Source organism: Perissodus microlepis, chromosome 1, assembly GCF_051167445.1.
Source record: "Perissodus microlepis isolate ML-2025 ecotype Zambia chromosome 1, ASM5116744v1, whole genome shotgun sequence".
NCBI lineage: Eukaryota > Metazoa > Chordata > Actinopteri > Cichliformes > Cichlidae > Perissodus > Perissodus microlepis.
In genome coordinates, this window is record NC_140461.1 from 20,776,807 (window position 1) to 20,791,566 (window position 14,760).

Below are 14,760 nucleotides of genomic sequence, written 5' to 3' on the forward strand. Positions count from 1 at the left end.
TCACTAAGGTATTGTACCTTTTTTAATGCACTTCTTTCTTCTGTGTTAAGCACATTGACTTTAGATATAATGAAATGTGCCATATAGATTAACATTGCCAATGCCATATCTAATTCCTAATGTAAGCTGCTAAAGTGTTTAATACAACAAAGCCACTGAGGACTTACCTCAGTTTGCCAATAAAACTCTCTCCACCTCGAGACAGATCAGTTGGATCAATGGAGATGAGGTAATTTGATGTTTTACTCTTTTTCCTCTTTCTCCCAGCTAACAGGAACACCTGTTACCAAACCATATTGTCAAACACCTGCAGACAATCAACATGGTTTGATACCACAAAGCTGCATTATTTGAATATATAAGTTAGATTAGAGTCCAGATGTTAACAACTTACTGTAAAAAATTCCCTGACAGATATCTTGTGTAATATGTTTTTAAACCTTAAAGACACGTCTCACCTTCTTGCCATCCTCTCTCTCCAGGTGGAGATAGTAGGTCGGATACATGCCTCTGTCCATGCCCTTTTTGTCCCTGGTGATTCTGCACTTCACTCTGACCCCCTGCGGTGCTGGGCGCAGAGAAAACTCCTCAAGGTCATCAACATCAATGGCAGGTTCACTGACTGGTGGAGTGGGTGCTGAGGCCACCTCCTGTAGGATCAAATATGGCAAGAGCCCTCGTGAAATGGTGGACTGATGAGCATTAAAGCAGAGTAATGAGTCTGAAAATCAAATTGTCCACTGGGATTAAGAATGAGCACACTGTGTCTAAAATAAGAACCTGAAGCAGAGACAGAACATTGAAATGACTGAAAGGAAATTAGAGTGGAAAGAAGAGCAAAGAGAAATTATGTTATCAAAAGGGGAAAGAGACAGCAAAGGCTGGGAAGTCCATAACTGTGTGTTACATTCTGTGCTTTTCTACCTAGTTATACTTTTACTGCATTCGCAGTGTGTTTGCACTTGAAAAGGAAGTCATTGCCAATCAGACGCTTTCCAGATGGTATAACATAGTGGATCAACATCTAATGCTACTGTTCAGCTAGACCCCCAACACCACTGGCTGAAATGTCGGTCGAAAACATGACAGAGTTGTCCCCTCTTTCCTGAACTCCTCCATATATGCTGCAGATGCAAATTTATATTTTTAACTCCATAAGACATTTTGCCACTGATACTCAGTACAATTCTTGTGTACTTTGGGATACCTCAACCTTTTCTCCTTGCTTCCCTTCCTTAAGAATGGCTACTTGAAAGCCACATATCCACTGAGACCATTTCTGATGACGGTTCAGTGAACAGAAGATGGATCAACTAAAGGGCCAGATGTATCTCTGTCCTGTGACATGCCTTTTCTGTTTTTTCCCCCTATATCTTAAAGACGTGACATTTCAGAATTGGATCTTTGCTAAGTTGTCTTTTATGTGTGAATACAACACTGGTTAATCCCTTGAGTTTTATGCTTGAATGATTCATAGGCCAGGCTTAAATGGCTCAGCAAAAAAGGAAAAAAGGGCTCTGATAATGGTCAGGTACAAGGACTGTACAGAACATTAGCAAAAAGCAGTTAATATCCAAAGAAAAGCTGAAAGGCCAGGGCACTATGGCCCAATACCACGCTAAAAACAAAAAACTAGAAACTCTAGCTTCTTGGAAGCAAAGATTACAAAAAAATGAAGGGTGGCTCAAGACTTTTGCACCATACTATATCTATAAACAAAGACATTTTTGTACTTTGGCTACTTTCTTACAAGTGGGCATCCAGCAAAATGCTCACTGAGGTAAGAAAACAACTGAGGAACAATCATAGCTTTAAAGGAATCACTTGAGCTGGTTAACATTTCTGTTATTGAGTCTTCCTCAAGCAAATTGAAGTTGTATGGGTCCTCCCCCCCAAAACATGACAGCACACCTGCATCCACAAGTAAGAAGCAGAGTACAATGTGTGGTCCTAGAAAAACATGGAAAAAATAAACCTGTTTCTGAAATATGTTTTCTAAAACTACTTTTATTGCACCATGTTCATTCACTCTTGAGCTGCTGTAACATGAATCAAATGGCTGAATTGCCACATCAGCATACAGTCAAGTTCTATAGAGTCTTGCTAATGACCTACTAATTGTATTAGGGTTTGAGACCCCTGGCATATGGGAAATACTTAATTTGTTTTAAATTAAGCTATAATTGTCTGCAACTCTACTTTCAGCTGGGAAACTATCCAAACTGGTGATAAAATAGCAGATTTTTGTTTTTTATTAGCTACTGTCAAAAGGTGCTCGGTGCTGCGCAAAAAGACATGCAGAGAAATTCATGCTGTGAAATAAATTTTACCTTGCTGGACTTTTTACTAGTGGCAGAGCCTGGTCTTGTGTTGCTGTTGAGCTGTGAAGAGCTGGAGCTAATTTCATCATCATCATCCTCCTCTTCATCAAAATTCATGCTGCTTGATATACCTTCACAGGAAGGATGGAAAGAAGGAACGAGAGGAAGAAAGAACAAAAGAAAGAAATTAAATTGGAACTGTGGCTAAATATCAGCCTTAAATATGGTGATCGTGGCTCAAGAGTTGGGAGTTCGCCTTGTAATCGGAAGGTTACCGGTTCGAGCCCTGGCTTGGACAGTCTCGGTCGTTGTGTCAGGGCTCTAGAGTGCGACCAATTTGGTCGCAAATGTGACCAAATTTTTCAGTGGTGCGACTAAAAAAAATATTTGGTTGCACCTGTGCGACCAACTGTTCGGGTAGCGGAAAAAAAAAAAATCTGCAACCTTCCCTGTGGTCAACAACAGACACACATTTTGCCCCTATCGTGGACTAAACCAATCAGAGATAGTAAGGGGCGGGACCTCTCTGATTGGCCGTGGTCCAGTTGAAAGTGCAGGTGGAAGTGGGAGGTGAGTAGCTTGAACAAAGCGATATCAATTCATTAAATCCTGAATCGACTTTTAAATATAACTGTATTTTGCCAGAAACGCCAGATTCTCAGATTAAAGCTCACAAAACCATTTCAACAACAACCAAACAGCAGATGAGAGCAGGTACACGGATTCCACACAAAGACGTAAACACAGAGCGGAACCGACGCATCAGAATCAACTTTGTCTTTCTCGGCTTTCTCACCCGACGGCCTGTAGACGGACACGCTGTCGGAGCTTAGCGATTCTGATGCGTCCGGTCCGCGCTGTGATTACGTCTTTTTGCGCTGATTCTGAGCCGCAGGTTTTGTCTCTCTCCAACCAAAATTCACCGAGCCAGCAGCAAAAGAAGCAGCAAACTGCGCTTCACGTTTGATCAATGTCGTCATGAATTTTGCTGTTTTGCTTCTACGACAATTAAAATCACACTTCATGCACAGCTAGCTCTCTCTGTACTTCAAGAACAGTTTCCCGTCTCCAATCTCTGTTTTCTGTATTATTCATTCGCTTATTACCCACCAGTCTACCGTTGTTTACAGCGCTGTCGGCTGCTGTCTTTTTCTTTTCTTTTTCTTTTTTTCACTTAAATGACCTCGGACAAGAAAGCCTATTTTTTCTGTTGTTCAATACTGAAGAAATTTAAACTTTATATGCAGAACATTGTAGAATATTTTTAAGGTCATCTGCTATAAAAAGCCAGACCAGGAAAATCTCCTTCATGTTTTTCTGTGATTTATTCTCAGTTACTTTCACACAAAGGCATCTGCTGTGATGTTCACAATTCTGATGAAGTCAGTACTGATAAATGATCAGAATTATAATATTTCTGACTGTCTGAGGCTAAGTTGAATTGAATCGGGACTTTGAAAACCAGAATCGAATGGATTATAGAAATCAGTGATGATACCCAGCCCTAGTGAGCAGCCTAGGCACGACAGAAGTGGATGTAGCTGTAATAGGAAAAGAACTATTGCTAACTTTTCTGTTAAGTTAAGGCCTGATCCTTCTTAAATTCATAGCCAGTGCTCTGACACGGTGTCATCAATCTTTGAATGCTGAAAAAGCAGCAGTGTATCCAGAAAAACACATTATATTATATAAATTATTATAAAATTTGTGTGCGCCTAACTTTTGTGCAGGTACGCCTAACTTTTTAAAGTTAGGCGCCCATGGCAAAAAGTTAGTCTAGAGCCCTGCCTTGGGCAAGACACTTCACCCATTGCCTACTGGTGGTGGTCAGAGGGCCCGGTGGCGCCAGTGTCCGGCAGCCTCGCCTCTGTCAGTGCGCCCCAGAGTGGCTGTGGCTACAATGTGGCTTGCCATCACCAGTGTGTGAATGGGTGGATGACTGGATATGTAAAGCGCTTTGGGGTCCTTAGGGACTAGTAAAGCGCTATATAAATACAGGCCATTTTAAATACCAGAAATACCAGACTGATCCACTTGTGGCTGTGTTTTATCTGGTGTGTTTTCACTGATTACAGTCTCATTTAATGAGCAATTTTGTTGTGTTTTTTGGCACATAAAACTTGCTGAAAATGTATCTTACTTAAAGCATTGTGATGTCTTACAAGAAGAAAGCGTAGTGTTCATGCTGGGACTGCTAAAACAACATTCTTGCCACTTAAAATAATCTTTTTATTTACTTTTAATTTTGCAAAGTTAAACCCAATTAAGCACCTGAACTCTAACCCTCATCACTCAACTCCACTTTCTATTTGCTACCCAGTACACTGTGATGAAAAACTGTCATAATGGATCAAGGAAGCACGTGCACTATTACAACTCTCTCCACTACACTTTTGCATCAGTGCGTTTGATTGTAAATTACAGCTCACATACCGGTCAACGTAGTCAAAAAAATTCCCTTTGCTGCATGTAGATTATACAGTTTTTGTGTTAATTATGTATGGAACAATTAATGTGTGTTAGCGCTGAGTGTTTACAGTACGAATAATTATATTATTTTTCATTCAGACGCTGGATTTTAAAATGGCCTATTTATTTGGAGTTGTGTGTTTTTTAACATGAGTCAGTGTTTTTCATCCTCCCACCAACACAACGCAGCAGCAGACCAGAACACCGTGGGTGTAAATAAGGACTTGTAGTTGTGCTATTGCAGAAACAGTGGCAGAAGCTTTCTTGAGCGCTGTCAGTACCTTTTTTGAGCATGGTCACGCGAAGATCCTGTTTACTCTGAGACTGAGTGCAGCTCATCACGGGCTCTGCCTCGGCCTCCTCTGAGGTGGGGTGACCCACTGTCAGGATCTGGATCTGACTGTCATCCTGCTGGGAAGCCAGGCCATCGATCGCTGCGGAGTCAAAATCCCAGAATAGAAAAACAAACTCTTTCAGAATGACTCACTTCTTTTCCACTATCAGTATTTCATGCTGTCGTAAGATTCAAGTCTAAATGAACCACTGCAAAGCACAACAAGAGCAGGTCATTCAGCAATAATTTGTGCATTAATCACATAGTCAACTAGCCTGAGTAAATCTGACAACATTCCCATTTCTCCACTTTTGGGCATTTTGTTTTATGTAATTGTTTTGCTCTGTGTCTTCAATATTCAATCAACTTCTAAAGTGAGCATTCAGGCAAAAAGAACACGTCTCCACTTGTCCTATGAAAAAAAAAATTAAAAAAGAAAAGAAAAGAAAAAAGAAAATATTGCATAGAGTTTGCAGGCATTCAGATTTACAGCTCTATTAAGGTCCCGCCACTGCATTTAAATCATGTTGTGGTCTGGACTTTGACTGGACCACTGCAGCACCTTAATTCTTTTCTTCTGTTGCATGAACTCATTTTGGGTGTAAGTTTTGGCTGCTGGACAGATGACCTCACATTTCACTCTAGAAAACCTTATACACAGAAATTCACGGTCAACTAAATGACTGCAAGTTGTCCAAATCTCCCCTCCACTGCTGTGCTGCCAGTTGTTATGAGGTGTTTTTGCCGATATACCGTATTCATTTTTCTCCAAACATCATGCTGTACATAATAACCAAACATCATCACTTTGCCCTCATCTGTTCAAAGGACAGTGCTCCATTCTATTGTCTTGTAGTATTTTTTCAGATGCAAACTTAAGCCTTATTGTCATGTTCTGCTTTCCCCTAGCAACCCTTCCAAACAAGTCATGCTTTTTCAGACTTTTTCTGATTGTACTGTCATGAACTTGAACATTTTTTTTATTTTGTCCAAGAAGAGCACAGTTTGACCTTGGGGTGAAACTTCTAGGAAGTCTACTCAGGGAAGAGGGTGGCATTATGCTAACACACATCCGGAAGCTCCAGACTAACTGCAAAAAATGTTGGTTTTAGAAAAATGTTCACACTTGCTGATGATGAATGTACATAGCTGCATAACATCCTGTAACAGCTGTCATTTTGACGTGACTGCATATTCCACTGAGTATATATGTTATATATTAACATGCTGCTTTAACAAAATTAGGTCAGTCTTATCTTTTGATTTCTTATTCAGTCCCCTGTCTTTCTTTTCCTTCAGAGATATGCGTGTAAAAATCAAGAATCCTATTTTTATTTTATAAAAGTATGTAGAAGGCTGCATTTTCATGTCTTCATTATCTAAATTGAAAATGAACAAGCTCTGATCTTCCTAGAGCTCATTTTCTAATGACTGCATCATTTCTGCTTATGCTTTAACGAATCAGAGCACGAGACAGAAGAAGAAGTGAGACAGATCAATAAGTGGTGAATTTGGCACTACTGGCCTGGATAATCTTTTACCACAGTTGAATCCAATTCACTTTCCTGGGACAAAGTCATTCCAAAGGCAAGCATCTGCTGTATTGCAGTATATCAGATGCCAAATGTCTCCAAAGTCAGATATTGTTGATCAAGCTATGTATTTTTTTGGCAAACACCTTAACTATTATATTTCATTGTGCTGAGTCTGCAATAACACACACTGAAGGTTGAACGGCATGGAAGCATAAGGGAAACAATGACAGCAATTGTAGTTCTTTTAATCTTCTAATGTAGGTCTTCATTTGTGGTGTGTCAGTCTGTCATACATCATCACAGACACTGAGCTCTGACGACTTTGGCACCATGGCAGGGGCTAAGAGGGCAGCCGCGTTTCACTCAGTTGTGCTGTTGCCAGCTGTGGCTCAAAAAAAATCAGTGGGGAAACGTTATCTGAGGAGGGCATACAGAGCTTGGATAGACTGTTGAAGCTGCTGGATAGTAAGGATTTTGGATCCTCTCTTTTTCACACAGGGGACCGCTTCCAAAAGCTGATTATTTGGTCTTTAAAAATGGATGTGCAAAGCCCAAGAACAGTATGTTTATCCATTTTTCACACAGTTTAATTAACCATTTGAACCAGCACACTGACCTTTGTGTTTCCCCTTCCTCTCCTTCTTTTCACTGCCTGTCTGTGGAGTGGAACTGGCTGATGCTTTGCCCTTTTTGGCTGAGCGTGGTGGCTGTGGATCCGACATCACCTTCACCTCTTCCTGTTCAGCTTCTTGCACTGAACACAGGAATGAACACGACTGAAGCACATGATGGGTTATAATAAATATGTCTTTCACATTAAACATTACGTTATGTTTTAGTGTAATACACAATACCATTTAAAAGTATTTGCCCCTTTTAGATTTTTTTTTTTTAATATAAACATAACCTGAGTAAATACAAAATGCCATTTTTAAATGGGGATTTAATTTATTGAGGGGAAAAATGCTATCCAGACCTAGCTGACCCAATGCAAAAAAAGTTATTCGACCCCTAAAACTAATAACTGGCTGTGCCACACTTGACAGCAAGAACTGCAACAAAGCATTTGTTATAACTGAAAACAAGTTGTTCACATCAATGTGAAGGAATATGAAGCAATCCTTTCTACAGAATTGTTTAAATTGAGCCACACCGGAGCATTTTACATCATGAATGGCCTGTTTAAGGTCACTCCAAAGCATCCCAATCAACTTTGAAGCCATAAAAAAACCTTAATCTGTTTTTTTTTAGTCAGTCAGAGGTGGACTTGCCAATGTGTTTTTGGGTCATTTTTGTGGTGCACTAGAACTATGCCATAGAATAAGAAATCAGGAAGGTGGAAAATACTTTTTCACAGCAACCTATTGCAATAAAAATGTTCAATTTTTGACAAATACAGTAAGTGACTGTAAGATCAATTTTTTACTCAATGTGGGACTAATACTGGGCTGCAAATCTGTAGCTAAAATCACTGCAGGTTTACAGTCCAGAGTTTCCAGCTTAGAAAAAGTGTGGAGCTAACTGTGAACGAAGGCTAGAATGTTTTTATTCATTTTCCCGTAGCATTGTTATGGTTTATTATTCTCTTTTTTGCATCAGAATAAAAGAATATGGCAGAGGAACATCTTTCTCTTCTCTCTACAGGAAATTTGACAGTTCTTGGCCTTAATCCCAGAAACTGTCCCTCAAAAAATAATTAAATAAATAAAAATGCTCTGCCTGGCCTCTGTGTGTAAATAAGAAGACTTCAGCGGCCCCAGATATAACAAATGGTTATGTCTATAACTTCTGTTCCCTGAAGGAGAGTAACTAGGTACAAAATATAAAGTATTGCATAATAACTTTATTTATATAGCACTTTTCAAAACATCAAGTTACAAAGTGCTTCACAGTTCGAATAAAAGCTGCACACTGATGATACGTGTACATGAATGAAATGAAGGGGAACGGATAAAGGAAACCCTAACCTATGAAAATGAGTTTCAGCATTCGCTTAAAACAAATAACAGACTGAGCCAAACTGATTGACTTCAGAAGGGTGTTCCACAGTTTGGGCGCTACAACCTCAAAAGCATGATCACCTCTGGTTTTAAAATCAGGCACTAGTTAGATGGATGGATTCGTCATGGTCATCCCTCAGTTTAATAGCTGCTCTTCAATGAGCCAGGCAAGGGGCAACCTTGTGTTGTACCTTGTTCCTCTTAACATATCTACTCATTCTGTTTCAGTCGGTTTACTCAGTACAACACACACAGCATGGGACATATGTACATACATAAATGTACATTAATCAGAGGACAAGTCGGACAATCAGCACCTTAGTGCTTAACGAGCGACTGAAGGGGATGTAACATCCAAATGATAGACAGACCAGATGATGGACCAACTAGCTGCAGCACAAAAATTAATTTAAAAATGAATTAATTTAAAAAGGGCCCATAAGGTTGCTATTCCTCTGGTGGAATCCCGTGCACCTTTGGTGACAAAACGCACAGGCTTTGGTTTCAGTAAACATTCTTATAGCGTGGACAATCCCCACTGTCCTCTGGGGACAGTAGTGAACAGAAGATTTCTGCTTTACTTGCTTTGGTTTTGGTTACTCATACCAAAATCCAAAGCAAAATTACTGCACAAGAAAACTCAAAATTAGTGCTCCGTGGACAGCCTATGCACCAACTGACCAGTGGAGGCTAACACAATCAGGCGCAGTTAAGCTAACTTCAAGCCACAGACAGCAGAGCTAGCTAGCAGTAGCTAGCTAGCCTGACTCAGCAGAGGTTTTCTTGGCAAGGTAAAGAACGTAAGAAATAAGGGGTGTATGTGATAACACGGTGTATATGTACAGCCCCACGTGCACCTATGTCATCACAAGTCATGTGCCTTAAAGCAGTGAACAGAAGAGGTCTTCATCCAAGACTTGCGGGGCTGTGATATCCCACATTACATGTGTTGTACTTTGAATCGACTGAAAGGGAACACAGTTTCTGCTCCTGTGTGGTTTGATTTGCAGCACTGCAGTAGATGATGCAGTGTGTTGTATTCCTTCTACATGATGTCTTATTTAAAGCTGTAAATTTTACAGCTATGCAACACTAATCATTTAAAAAATGGTTTCATGTCTGGTTTATAGTTCTAATTGGGATGTCAGGAAGAACAAATACTCTTTATAAATAAGAAAGACTTATTAAACGAACAGTGTGACATCTTTATTTCTTCAGCTGATGTTTTTCTTTAATTCTCTGTTTAAGCTTTCTGAATCAACACAGCCAGAGAGGAGTGCAAGCTTTACCATGGTAGATAGTGCTGCTGTTGCTGCTGAGGTAGGATTCCACCAGTGGAGCCTGTTCCTCACTTTGCTTGGTCCGACGGGTCCGTGATCTCCCATCCACATTAGACTGGACCATCAGGGGCTCTTGCCTCTTCTTCTTCTGCTTCTGTTCAAGGAGTGCTCGCTGACATTTCAAGCAAATGGAAAAATAAAGGTAGAGTTTCAACAAATAGAAAAAGTCACTATCTTTACTGATCTTCACTGAAGTAATGACATTAGAGACCAAATGTCGCCATGTTTACCATGACTGAGTACCAGCATGCCATGTCTGAAAGTGGTAGATAATCGTTTCAGTAGAAGATTATAATTTACAATTCATTATTAAATTGGTGTCAAGAAAAAAGAACCTCTCCGAAGGCAAAAAGCAGGAATGATATGTTTTGTCAGTCCATCATGGTCTCAATGTGTTTGCGTCATCATTAGTAGTGAAATTTAACAATGCGCCATTTCAATTCATTAGCTTTCATTTTCTTTCCCTGCTTTCCGCCATTTTCCCTGCTGAGCGTCATCTTTCTTTTTTTTTACCAGTTACTTCCGTTCACTTTACCCTCATTCATTTAATAAGCACCACCACAAGAAGTCATTAAGTAGTGATTTCAATTGGCGAGGGAAATCCATTTAGAGTAGGCACATAGACATATCAATATTGGCGCCAGTGATTCAGTAAGAGCTATTATTGCCATATCGAATTTGTAGTGAGATAATTTATCTGAATTTCAGGAGCTGGACCACAACTCCAAACACTCCTCTTCCGGCCATACGTCTATAAATGTCTACTTGTGCCACACATCCATTTGTTCTCATTTCTGCGACCCACCCTCCCTCTGCTTTTTCTCTGGTTGTCAACCTCATTTGAAGTCATCAGAGATATGCCAGGCCTGGGAGCTCGATGAGGCCTTCCTCAAACCGCAGCCTCTGGCCTAGCCTGTTGCTTCATAAACAAAAACATTTGCCATCGACATTTAAAGTTGAGGTCCTTGCTACTGAAATATAAATCAAAATGACCTCAGTTGGCGGTTTTGTAAAGATTCAGCTGCTGATTAAGAGCACCACAAAGACAGAAATATATACCTTTATTCCCTTTTTACAGTACTTGGCAGATATGACAGAGATTATAAAAGAGCATAGAAAGATCAGTGCTGGATATCTAACAATGTGCTGCCTAAATCAGTATGACCAGAGGCTGAATAAAGCTATTCATTTGGCCCAACTGTCAGCTTTATGCAAGTCTTCAAACCAGAGCTCATCAAATATTAAAAAGGTTTCTATTAGTGGAAACTTCAGACTGCAGAGCAGTGGAGCACTGTGTCGTGCAAAGCTCACTTCTTTTCCAAGGCAGTGGTGGTTAAGCTAGCAGAGACATTTTACACAGTGAATTTATTTAATGATTAATGGTCTCACCTGTGGATAAAGCACTTAACAAACTTTAGTATAAAAGGTTTGAAAAACACAATATTGTGCATGCTTCTCTCTTCCCCTAATATGTCCCCAGCATGCCGGATTTTTCTTTTTTTTTCTCATGTAGTGCACAGCAGGCTATAGTTCACTTTAGGTGACTTCAAAATTGCTGAAAATTACTGAAATACAGGCAGACCTTAGGTGCTCTATTCCCATATCGGAGCAATCTGACATCACACAGACTTCTTTCACCTTTCTTAAATCGTGTGTCTGTCCTCAAAGGAGTGTTGCGTATTCCTTATGCGGCGGGTTCTGCTTGTTAACTACACGTTTCTGCTCGTTATCCATGATGAAATCTGTTTGAACTCTGCTTTACAACCACCTATGAAAAATTAGTTTCTACAGATAAAAGCATGGCCATGCCAAGGCTTCACTAGTGTCAGCCATTGTAATCGCTACATGGGGAAAGCATGGGTCAGAATCTAAACTTAAGAAGAAGCCATTGCAGAATTATCAGTTCACTGTGACTGCAATATGAAGTTCACAGGGGAGGATGTCAAGTAAAACAAATTGCTTATTTTAGTTCATATTTTTTATTGTTTACCAAAAACCTACACACACAGACCAGTACCTACGCTTGGACTGCCACAGTTCCCTAGAACTGGAGAGGCACAGGGAACAAAGGAGCACAGACGTCTGAAGAAAGCACTTAAAACCTGTGGCTATCCCATCTGGGCCTTCATTAAGTCAAAGAACATCAAGTCAAAGAGATTTATGGAAAAACAACACAACAACATCAAAAAAGAAGAAAAAAGCAGGCATAACAACATTGTCATTCTGCTTGTGGCTAGAGTGTTTGAGTAACTTAAAAGGCTTTTCTCCCAACTGAAGTTCCTGAGACACACGCCTAGAGGATAAAACACTTAAAGACAACCTGAGCAATGTTATATATGCAGCCTAATGCGGCAAAGGGTGCACAGAAATATATACAGCGAACACCTGCATCAAAAGGATTGGGGGCACTCTCCTGAGAGCAGCAATGTACACAACTTGGACAGCCATGGTTTGAGAGAGGAGAGGAAAAAAAGCCATCTGTGTTAAAATGGAAATACCATCTCTAAACAGGAAATGTGATTTACAACAACGCCTGTCAGCAAATTACGAAACAGTCCTGGCAACGCTCCCCACACACGGTTTTGCCTTCATTCACACAGTTATTTGTGTGAATTTTGTTGCGAACGATAACTCGCTGGTAGCCCTAAATGAATACCTGGAGCTGCACACCAGCTGCAGGCACTGAGGAAGCCTCTAGCATGAGAAGCGAAAGGCAAGGACCAAAAACAAGTCCAGAAATCTTCTCCTTCCCTGGATAAACGAGATTCTAGACAGCCTCTACACGATGTTTCAATCAATAACAATTTGTTTAATGATGCTTACGTGCCTGAAGCCCTCAACTGAGTGACATTAAGAATTGTATTCTTTATTCATTCATTCATTCATTTAGTCACGCATGAATAAAAAGCAGTTTACTTCAGAGTGAATCAGAACACATAAAACCTTATACCCACTGATGAACTATGACAAGCTTCCGCAAGCTTTTGCTGCTCTGACAAGGGAACGAGAACCCGTTTGAAGCACTCCACTTACATTATCCACTTCAGGTAAATAGCAGGACGTCAGAAGCAGCAGACTGCACTACGCATAGATAAGAGCTGAAAATGCTTCGACTGCAGCCTGAGTGTTTGTTTTGTTTGGATACAGTGCTGCTGACAACAAACAATGGCAACGGCGGTATTAGTTAGCAGGGTGTGAAATGGCCAAACATCACTTTGACTTAAGGATCCCGAGGGCCGTGCTGCGAAGTAAGTTCTTTGAGCGAGCTGGCTTAACAAAACCTAAAACCCCAGTGAGAGATAATGGGTATCACAAAGGTGGTTATCAACTTTCTCTGTTAACCCAGGCTTTCTGCTTCAGGCTGTGTGCGCGCTCACATAAAAGGGTGCATTTGATGTGTCATTTCTTTTTTCTTCTGTACAGAACTGACCTACTTTGGTCAGAGACATTATCACAGAACAACTGGTGGGGGAAAAAACAACAAAGGGCAACACTGGTACAGAACAAGAGAGCAATGCTGCAGAAAACTTCGAATCATGTAAATTTAGAATTAGTATACTTAGGGCTCTCGGTGATGACGGGTTTTTTTGCTGTTTGGCACATTAGATTTTTGAAACTTTAAACTTTTTCCATTTAACATTATAGTACACTCAGCATGTTCATGTCTGTCACTGACCCACAGCCTTATGAAGGAAATGTGGAAACCCCCTAGTTTGTGAAATTAATGTCGTTAATTTAATATTCTTGGTGATGAATGGACCAACTGGTTTCTAATTTAAACTGCAATTCTAGCAGTATAAAACAACATCAGAAGCACATTAAGGCCAAGTATGAAAACATAATTATACATTTTTCCTCTTACTAAACAAATACACACTGCACACAGTTTGTGCTGATGTAACTTTCCTTGTGTAGTGTTTATGAGGTACAGCTAAAGGGTTTGCATGTATAAAACTGCACAGAATCTATATTGCACTTAAAGCACCGTGCATTAAAAGAAAGTTAAGTTCAAACAAAGCATCAGAATGGGTGAAAAGGTGATTAAAATGACTGAACATATCATGGCTGCTTGTGCCTGAAAGGTCTACTCTGAGTATTTCACTAAATGCTGATTTAGTGGGACTTTCCTACACAACCATCTCTGGGGTTTACATATGTCCCTCACTTTATGTCCACAGTGTACCCGTGTTCTGGTACAAAGCTCATATCATCTCAGATTGGTTTCTTGAACACGACAATGAGTTCACTGTATTCAAAGTTCAACAGCACACCTTTGGGATGTGGTGGAATGGGAGAGTCACATCATGGATGTGCAGTTGATAAATCTTCAGCAACTGTGTGACGCTCTCATATCAGTATAGACCAAAATCTTTGAGGAATGTTTCCAGCACCTTGTTCAAGTCGATCAAAACTGGGCCCAACCTGCTACCAACAAGGGAGAACTAATAGAATACCACTTAGAGAAATAAGAAGTTCTAGCTGGCTATTTGTGGTCCCTTGATGCAGCAGCAAAAGTTAGTGTCACGAAAAATTGCCCTCCCGTAATTGATTTAGCCTTGGTGTGACTCTTTTATCAGTACAGTAAAAAGAACAAAAGTCTTACCTGTCTGTCCAGTTTCTGCTGGCGGAGGTTGGTGCCCTCATCATCTAAAGTGCTTTAAGAAAGAGCAAAGAAAGAGGAGTGATTAGGTTAAACTGCTCTTCAGCTCTTTGTTATATCTGTAATAGAATAATGACATTACTTAAGTCAATTAAATTGTT

At 40.1% G+C, this 14,760-nt stretch overlaps 1 protein-coding gene across 2 annotated transcripts in view; it reads right to left on the reverse strand.

Moving 5' to 3' along the window:
- Positions 1 to 14,760, reverse strand: part of tub (TUB bipartite transcription factor) — a 59,253-nt gene that overhangs the window by 7,572 nt on the left and 36,921 nt on the right. For both annotated transcript variants that reach the window (XM_084934681.1, XM_084934689.1), the window contains exons 2-8: positions 14,603 to 14,654; positions 9,949 to 10,111; positions 7,276 to 7,413; positions 5,072 to 5,224; positions 2,331 to 2,452; positions 459 to 650; positions 168 to 280 (exon numbers count right to left, since the gene is read on the reverse strand). In XM_084934681.1, the coding sequence (XP_084790807.1) occupies positions 168 to 280; positions 459 to 650; positions 2,331 to 2,452; positions 5,072 to 5,224; positions 7,276 to 7,413; positions 9,949 to 10,111; positions 14,603 to 14,654 (933 nt within the window). The remainder of the gene's footprint in view (positions 1 to 167; positions 281 to 458; positions 651 to 2,330; positions 2,453 to 5,071; positions 5,225 to 7,275; positions 7,414 to 9,948; positions 10,112 to 14,602; positions 14,655 to 14,760) is intronic.